This window comes from Sturnus vulgaris, chromosome W, assembly GCF_052056855.1.
Source record: "Sturnus vulgaris isolate bStuVul1 chromosome W, bStuVul1.hap1, whole genome shotgun sequence".
In the NCBI taxonomy this organism is placed as follows: domain Eukaryota; kingdom Metazoa; phylum Chordata; class Aves; order Passeriformes; family Sturnidae; genus Sturnus; species Sturnus vulgaris.
This window is the reverse complement of record NC_142282.1, coordinates 63,855,735-63,865,228: the sequence shown is the minus strand read 5'-3', so window position 1 is coordinate 63,865,228 and position 9,494 is coordinate 63,855,735. Positions and strand designations below refer to the sequence as shown.

At 41.0% G+C, this 9,494-nt stretch overlaps 1 protein-coding gene across 9 annotated transcripts in view; it reads left to right on the top strand.

Annotated features, from left to right (window-relative positions):
* LOC148220295 (ubiquitin-associated protein 2-like) overlaps nt 1-9,494 on the top strand; it is a 221,675-nt gene that overhangs the window by 141,065 nt on the left and 71,116 nt on the right. For 4 of the 9 annotated variants that reach the window (XM_088155558.1, XM_088155552.1, XM_088155550.1 and 1 more), the window contains 2 exons: nt 818-868; nt 1,835-1,873. In XM_088155558.1, the coding sequence (XP_088011684.1) occupies nt 818-868; nt 1,835-1,873 (90 nt within the window). The remainder of the gene's footprint in view (nt 1-817; nt 869-1,834; nt 1,874-9,494) is intronic. The other 5 variants (XM_088155556.1, XM_088155554.1, XM_088155555.1 and 2 more) reach the window with 3 other exon arrangements.

Here is a 9,494-nt window from a genome sequence, read left to right as displayed (position 1 = left end):
GGGGGGGTTTGTTTGTTTTGTTTTGTTTTTTACTTAGGAGAGAGAACAAAGTGTTTGTTAGTTTTATTCTGGGCAGAGAAAGAGTTAATACCTTGCCCGGTCAGCAGATGGTTTTGTGATTTCTTTCAGGCTTCGGCCGGGAGTTATTTCACGATATAGAGTCTTTTTCAGCAGTCGTGCTGGGTTGGATTAGAATCTTAGCAAGGGCCCAGCCAGAAATGGTGGTGTGTTGCTTGGCTGTATTTCATTCGGGGGACATGGACGGACTTGGCTCAGCCTTCCCCTCCCCGGCCGTAGGGCCAATGGCAGGCAGGCCTGGCCCGGCCCCGCGGTGGAGGGGACCAGCGGGGCGGCCCCAGCCCGGAGCTGCTCCCAGGGTGTTAGCAGTTCTGCCATGCTGGGGGGGGGGGAAGCAGTCAGGATCTCAGTGGCCCAAGGGCCTCCCCTCCCCGGTCAGGCCTGCGGGCTGTGCTGGGCTTGGCCCCAGCCAGGCTAGTTACCTTTTGAGAGGCCGGAAATGAAAGAGCGCTTTCCCAGTTTTTTTTTTGTCTTTTACATGTGTGTTTCACAAAGACACATAAACTTTCTCATTGGTGTAACAATGTGTCAATCTTAAAAATCTGACACTGATTGGTCTTTGTCAGGTACAAGGGAGACTGCCCAGGTCTCCACAGGTAAAAATTTCAGGAAACCTTTACAAACCACCACATCATCTTTAAAATAGACTGGGCCTAGGTCAAGCTATTTAAACATAGCCCCAAATTGATCATCATCAGAGAAATGTGTTATAATGTTTTATTATTTATCTGTCTTTAAGCAGATTTATGGTTATGATGATCTCCAGATGCTTCAATCCAGGCTGCCAATGGTAAGTAAATGGCTTGGTTAATTTCGTTAAAACAAGTTATCTTCAGTGTTGATCATTTTGCAACGTGAATTAATTCATTTGATAGTGACTGAGAGTTTATCTCTTTGTTCTATCTGCTGGTTTTTAATAATCTCGTTTTCAAGGTGGTATAAATTGATACAGTGAAACTATCAATTTACGAATAGAAGCAAATGTGCTCTGTGCTTTTGAGTGGAGAATTTTTTAATTGTTATAGGGAGAGTATAACATCATTTCTAATCTAGTGGAAGTCTGTGTGTCAATGTTTTCTTTTACCAAGAGGTAGGATTGAACAGCAAGTAAACAAATTAGCAGTCAGTAGGTGGAGGTGCTCATGTCACCGAAACTGTGGGAAAGACAAAAAACCTCCAACAACATTTTTAATGTGAGAGAGTCATTACTTTATTCTGACCGGGATGTTGTTCAGACCAGGATGAACCACAGAAATCATAGCATCCACACATAGCCTGGATGTGAAGAGAGAATCATTCCGGGACACATTTTTGCAGGATTTTCTCCCAAACTTTTATACAGTCAAAACTCAGAGATGCACTGTTTTAAAGTTCATTGGTCCAGAGTTGAGCAACCCCCAGTATTCAGTTTCCCATTGGATCTAAATCTCCTCGCCTCCGATCTTAATTAGATCGTCATTCTTCAATTTTCTTATCAGTCCTTTCCAGACCAGATGTCTCCAACTCTGACAGAGGTGGCATCTGAGGGTAGATGTTAGTAGATGGCCACTGATGTTCCGTTAATGGCCGCTGATGGCCCTTTATCTTTTGGGCTACTCCCAGTCTGTTGATATGTTGAGTTCATCAGACCTCACCTGGTGGAACAATGCCCTGGAAAGAAACTTAAAATTCTTTTTCTCGGGGCAAAGGCAAACAAAACCCCTTGACTAAAGTTATACAAAAATTTTTAAACTGGTATGTTTTCCAACACTCATAGGTGGAGATCTTTGCATGTGTATCGTGGCAACAAATGCAGGTGAGCTGCAGGAGGGAGAGTATATGACGTTTTCTTCTTTACCTGGATCGAGAATGTAAATGGCATGAGTGAAACTGAGAGATAGATTCACAAAGAGCCTCAGCCTAGATTGCAGAAAGGTAAATAATTTTGTTTTCAGAAAACTAGGATAAGGGTCTTGAAGAGAACGTTTGGTAGTGTGTTACTGAGAAAAGTCACCGGATTAAGTGATTCAGTGTATCTCTAGATGCAGAAATAGAACAAGGAGCAGTGATCTGAAAAGAAGTATCACTGGATGAATGCTATAAATAAAGGTCTGTTATAGATAAGAAAGAGATTTAGCCGAATTGAGTATAATCAGAAATAAGTGTTAATTTATTTCGTGACCGAGATATGGTCCACGACATCCACAATTGCAAAGAGCAATGCCGAGCCCGGGATTGGCGCCGGGTGAACACACTATGATTCGAACTCTACTGCTCTGGACCCCCCAATGTTCACAAACCCGCTTTTGTTAGTCCAGTTTATATACAGTTTTTCTTAGCCTGGAGCAGAGGTCTTTGTCTCTTTTCGTCGCTTCGCATATTCATGTGTTTTCCTTTCTCTGCATTGGGCTGGACAAAACCATATTCTGGGAGACGATGAATTCTGATGAATTCTGATGAATTCTGATGAAGGCAGGCCTTGGTTTATGGGAAGCTGGTATTGAGATGTATTTTTCCCGATGGCTCTGGTTATATTAATCGTGGGTGTTTGTTGGGTGCTCAACGTCTGGGGGTTCTCGGTTTCCTTTCCGAAGAGGGCCATCTCCCCTTGCGGCCACGTCCATTCACTTGTTTATCCGAGCTGTCCTGCTTTTGTTAGCTGTTACAATGTTGTGGTGAAGCAATCTGTGGTGTTTGTTTTTTTTTTCCGCTTGTGGTTTTCTTTTTAGTTTCTGAGTTTATTTTATTTATACAGATACTGTTTATTAATTTGCAACTTGTCTTGGTTTGAAAGACAGGTATTTGCTAAGGAAAGGCGAGAACCCCTTTTCTGAGATGCAGGGTGCAACCCCCCTCCCTTCTAATTATTATAGTTTCAAATCAGAGGCCTTCAGGCAGGAGATATGGGGATAGGAATAACAGTCCTTTACTGATATCTAACAAGGCAAACAGCAGAAACAACAACAGCTGTAAAAATTGAGAACAAAACAGAACAATATAGCTCAGTTCCAGTCTCTTTCTGGCCACAGGCTCCCTCTCCCTTCTCTCAGTTACCAGTGCTGTGGGCAGGGCAGGTCCCGCGCAGTTGAAGAGGGCTGGGTGATGGCAGCGGCGATGGCCCAGGTGTGAGAGGGATGGAGGAGCGACTCCCTCCTCACTGTGTCGGTCGTGGTGCTCAGCAGAGTGCCCGGAGGTAGTAGGATGAAGTGGGAAAGCAGCAGAGCGTTGTCTGATGGCAGGGAACATGGCTTTCCGGTGCTGGAATGGCAGGGAGGATGCTAGGTAGGAGCCCCGGCCATCTTCCTTCCACTCCACCAGCAAGCAAGAGAGAGCGAGAGAGAGAGAGAGAGAGCCCAGACCCCTGTCCCACCTTTCCTTTTCCGGTGTCCCCCTATCCCCCCACCCCCCTGTGAGAGAAAATTATTGCTACTAAGGTGTAGCCACAAATACTTAGCATAAAAATGGGAAAAATTCCACAGAAAGAAAAGGGAACAATTCAACCCCCAACACAACTTTACATGAATTATACCATACATTACAGGTCCAAGTCAGAACCAGGTCTTTCATGTGGAGTCTGGGGACAGAGAGAGTCAGATATTCAAAGGTAAATACAGGGATGTCCTAGACAAAACCCTTTCCAGCTGCACAGCCTGAACACCTGTCTCAAACTCAGGCAACTTTATTTTATAACCCAGCAAATAAAGAATACTGAAAATGCTAGTCAAGAGTGTAGATTTCTTAGTGCAGTTATGGTTAGTCTTAGGAGGAGTGGCTGAAGGAGCTGAGGTTGTTAAACCTGGAGAAAAGGAAGCTCAGAAGAGACATTATTGCTCTCTAAAACTACCTGAAAGGAGGTTGTAGTGAGGTCGGTGTTGGTGACTTCTCCCATGGAACAAGTGATAGGACAAGAGGAAATGGACTCAAGTTTCACCAGTGGAGGTTTAGACTGGATATCATGGAAAGGGTTGTCAAGCACTGGAACAGGCTGCCCAGGGCAGTGGTTGAGTCTTTTCTGCCTGAGTCTCTTCTGTCTGTAATGACCTGATGTTGGTTGTGGTCTGTTCCCCTTGTGTGTGTTCCCTTTGTTATTAGCTGATATTAACTGATCTTTTCACATTTGGAAGGGTTGTGAAATGATGTTGTTTGGAAGAACCTGGGGAGCCCCCTCCTGGACCAAGGGCCTTGTGGGGGGGTGCTGGTGGTGGTGGCAGCAGCTTCTGAGGAGACACTTGATTGTTGGATGTGTTTGTGGATATAGCTGCCTCAGCTCCTATATTTGAAGCTTCTGAGGATAATGAAGAAAGATTTTTCCTTCGGGTATATATATTTTTCCTCATCCTGCTGGGTTGGGTCCCTGGCTGTGGTCCCATGTATGTGTGCCTGTAACAGGAGTCTTTTGCTTTCTCTACTTTTTTGCCTGAGATGGCTGAGGAGCAAAGAAAAAAATGTCTCCCAAAAGGCTGTTTGTAAGCAAAAGGTCTTGCATTTGCGATGACCTGGAGACCCTGTGCCCCAAGAGGAGGGGTACCCAAGAGTCCTCTGGAGATGGAGCTGAACCAACTAATCTAGTTAGAGCTCTAGTAGTAGGAGGAGGTGGTGGTTTAATTTGCTGAAGTTTTAAGGTCCCTTCCAACAGCAAGGATCACAGTCTGCTTCTGTGAGAGCTATTGTCATGTTTTATCAAAGCTTTTGGAGCAGGGAAAATGTCTGTGTGGTGGTGTTGACAGGCTGGGAGCCATGATCTTGTCAGGCAGTGTCATGTTGGAGAGTGTTGCAATAATAAGCAGACAGGACTCAAGTTTCTTCAAGCAGGGAAGCCCATTCTTTATTCACAAAGCTCGTATTTATAGGAAATATCAGAAGGCACTGTGTTAAACCTGATTGGTCAGCAATACAGTGAAACTCAGTTCATTGGTCAGTAAGGGCTATTGTATATGTCTATCAAATTTTCTCTCTAGATATGTTTACATATTTTCTTTAACGATTCTCATGGGACAGATGTGTTGTTTACGCAGGTACAAACTAATTTTTCTCTCTAAGAGTACTTTGTGTTAACTGCCTTAATTCTTATAAATTTTCCTTATGGAAACTTACAAGCTCCTTCTAGCTTAGCTTGAATAGCAGGGCCTAAACCATATTTTATAAGGGCTTTCTTTTATAATATCTCTACCTGTCTGCAACAGGGGAGTTGTGTTCTTTGGGTGCTGGCATATGCATGATGTTTTGGCATACCTAGGTGCCATTGTCACCAAAACTGTGGGGAAAGAAAGAAACCCTCTGTGGGAAACAAAGCTCACTCTTTAATTTTTTAATTTTAAGTTTAATAAGGGATAAAAGGGACAGTGTCCAGTGCTGGGGTGCCTGGGAAAACTGCCAGAAGCACCCAGTTAACTATAACAACTCTTCTTATATACCTTCTCATTGCAATGGTCAAATGCATATTAATGAAGATTATACATATTCAAACATTCCTTTGCGTTTAAATGTTTAAAGACTTCACAAGTACTATCAGTCAGCATTAGCTATTTTACTATTGTCAGTTAATTACAAAAATAAAAGCATTAGTTATTATTTCACAACTACAATTCTGCAAAAGTTTATGTTATAATACACAGTACATAGCCTCTTTTAATATTTTGCAAAAGCCTAAACTATAATATATATTTATCACACTAAGATATACCATTTATACAGGGATTAGGGTATTAACCATAAAAGGCTGACCAATTATACTATATCAAAAGCAGTTACAAATAATTATAAATTGTACTATATCAAAATAGTTTACAAAAGCCAATAATAGTGAAAGATAGTAGCTACATAGTGTTGGAGTCAGTAAGTCAGGAGTCTCTGATTTCTTCAGAGAGAAATCAGAGTGCAGGGATTGAATTAAAGTTTTGAATGGAATGAGTAAGTGAATAGATGGAGTGAATAAGTAAGTAAATGGCATAAGTTTTAAGTGCTTTTAGTGAGTAAAAGGTCTTAGATGCCTGAGAAGTAGTACATGTTCTAGTGAAGGTTGAAAAACACTAGTGTTTCCTTAGAGGCTCCAAGAACCTAGCTTCAGACATAATGGTTAGAGTTAAGAATATTGCTTACATTTTTCAGTTAGAACAAGATAGGCCATGAACATAGTCTAAACGTAGCCTGGTGTGTTAAGAAACTAGAATTCTAATAGGTTAAGAAGTAGCGGTCCGAGTTTGTGTCTTAGCTAGTTGGAAAGTTTCTATAAAAGAACATGCATCAGGGAGAGCTGGTGCTCTATGCCATCCATGGCTTTATGCTATGTGCATTTTGCCATTGCATTTTGCCATTGTTTTGCTTTGTTTTTGCTTTTGAGACTGATGTGCTTCTGCAATAAGTAACTTTATAGCAACTATTAGCTGCTTCGCTTTTTACACAAAAGGAGAATAAGCCCAACAGTGTGGGTGCCCAAGAGGCACCCGGAGGTTTGCCTAAACCTCGCAACATAGTTATTTATAACAAATGCAAAAGCAAATACCTCTATTGTCATTTATCACACCCTCCACCAACATTTTTAGTGTTAGAGAATCAAGGCATTACTTATTTCTGACCAGGATGTACAACAAAAATAATTTCATCCACACATAGCCCGGGTTGTGCAGAGAAAATCATTCCATGACACATTAATTTTACTAGATTTTTCAGATATTTATACATTCAAAACCCACAGAAATTCATTGGTTCAATGTTCGTTGGTTCCAAATTAAGTATTTTTTAGTATTTGGTTTCTTATTGGCTACAGATCTCTTTGTCTCCTATGCTGATTAGGTCCTCAGTCTTATCTCTCTTTTCTCAGATTTGGTGTCTCCCACCGTATCAGGGACGATTTGAGTTGATGGTCTGTTAACGGCCGTTCATAGTTATCTTTTATTTATCTTCTGTGCTACTTCCAGTCTGTTGAGATATTAAGTTCATCAAGCCTCACCTGTGTTATGAATAGATATCAGAGTTTAGCTAAGTCCTTGCCTTTTGCCCAGGTCTCTGTCAGCAGACAGTAATTTTCTTGGGGCAGCCAGCACCCCAGAACCCACTCTTCTCCACAAGTTCTTTCATAATGGCCGATTAGGTTTATTATAGATTTATTTAATAGACACAAAATTAACAGACATTAATATTTTAAATAGACTATTTACTACACAGGTATAAAACAAAATAAAAAAGGGAACTACTAGTAGATAACATACAGTGTAAAGCCCAAAACTGGGCAAGAAAGTAAAACTCTATAGTCAGATGGCTACCAAGCTGGTATTTGTTTATTCAGCGCTGGGAGTGAGGGGGATCTTTCCGCCAAAAACTCACTCCCTCCTTTTAGCCTTCAATTACATTTTAAAAGTCCTTCTGTGCAACAAATTAAAATTACAACATATCATTAGCATACTCATATTTGCATAAAGCTGTGTCATGGTTTTACAAGAGTTTGTTGCTTTTTCGCATATGTCAGTTCCTTCTGTGGTGGTCATCAGTCTTCTGGTGGTCTTTTGATGAAGGCTTCTGTATTCTTCCTCATAGTTGAACTTTTTACCTCTATCTTCAGCACATGCCTGGTGCTTCTTTTTTTTTCGTCAAATGTCTTTTTAGCTAATTTTCCAGTTTGTAAGTTCCCTTAAAACTCGCTTTCTTGTTCTTGATGGCATTTGTTATCTCACTTGCCCTGCCATCTTGCTTTCTTTATCTTGCTTGCTTTACCTGCACATCTTGTTACAATGTTACTTATGGTTAACCTTTTGTTACATACCACTTAGGATTCAAGGGTACAATTAAAAGTACTTATTTACAGCTAGCAAAGAAATACTATAGATTAGGATTCAACTTATCTTACCATCCAATTGCTGATGGGGTACACATTGAAATCCTTTCCCTCAATTTCTGGAAAAGTAGCCAGAAGATGTGTCCAGGCTTTGGGAAGGTAGCCATCTTACACATTTCCGGGAGTGTGTCAGAGGCTTCTACCTCTGTGATAATCTGTGTGGCTTTCATAGTCATAAAGAGCAGTGTCTTTGGTGAATATTTATTTTTCTTTTATCTCTTCCTACATCTGCTCTCCATATAAAGATGTTGATTCTTGGTTGGGCTGCAGACCTTTTGGTGCCAGATGACCCCTTGCTGGCCCTTTGACTTGCCTGGGTTCTCTCTTCCCATCTGCACCAGCCATCTGTGGTAGAGAGGAGTGGGGAGGAAGTCCTGCCACACCTCATGGAACAATACCCTGGAAAGAAACTTTAATTCCCTTCCCCCAGGGACAAAGGTGAACAACCCTGACTAAAGTTAAAAAATAAAAAAAAATTAAACTTGATATTTTTTCCAACATTGTCCCTGCAGGATGTACACTGATGTTGGAGGTCCATGGCAGGACCTTGTCTATGTTGCCCTAGAATAGCTCATGCTGCAAGGTGTTTTCAAGCAACACGAGACAGTTGGCATGAAAAGTGCCCGAAGTGGCAAGATTAGCTGAATTCAGCCTAGTCAAAGCGATCTCTGCTGTGTCTCTTCTTCATGTAATCATAGAGTGGATTGGATTGAAAGGGATCTTTAAAATTCATCTAGTTCAATCCCTGTTACAAACCGGTTTAACACAGAAGAACGAAGGAAACTAAGCCTCTGTGAATAAAATGCATTAGACGCAAAGGTTCAAAATATACCCAAAAACCATGAATAAAATCAAACGAGATTAGGTGTTGGTGCCAAAAAAACCTTGATATATTTTATTTTATAGTAAAAGAGGGAAAGAGAAAGAAAAGAAATAGAAAAAGAGGTGTGCAGGGAGGGTGGGGGTATAGGGAGAGAGTGACAGGGGTGTTATAGTTTTGATTTGCCAATTTAAATATACTCATTTTCTGTTCTGAGAGAGAACCAGGAGTAAAAGAGCAAGGCAGGCTTAAAACTTAAAAGGGTATAAAAAGAAATTTATTAACTACACAAGAAAGAAAGAAACAAATTTAGAATAAGATTTTCAGACCACTTTCTCTTCCCCTCTTCCAACTTTCATAACAACAAAACAAACATACAAAAAACTACTTTAGTCAGTTCTTAACTTAAATAGTCCTTTTCAGTTCACTCTAGAGAGAGAAGTTTTTCTTGTCAGGCCATAGGGACTTTTTCACAAGGAGAGAAAAAAACCAGTTTTTTCATGACTTCACTTTTCACGATTCGTATCTGCCCGGGAAAAGAACTTACAAATCGTGAGGCTCTTTCCATGAGCAATTCTTATGAGCAATGTTAAATTCATGGGGTATTTACTTTTAAGAATGAACCGTTCCAAACAAAAAAATATCTTAATCTCTCTTTTTCTCTGTTCATGCTTAATTTCCGGAAACAGAGATCCCTTTTTCTTCTCGGGGTGAAGGATCTTTAACACAGGTGCTTTTGGTCAACAATCTATCAAATGGAATACTCCAACCCCCCCATGTCTTTCC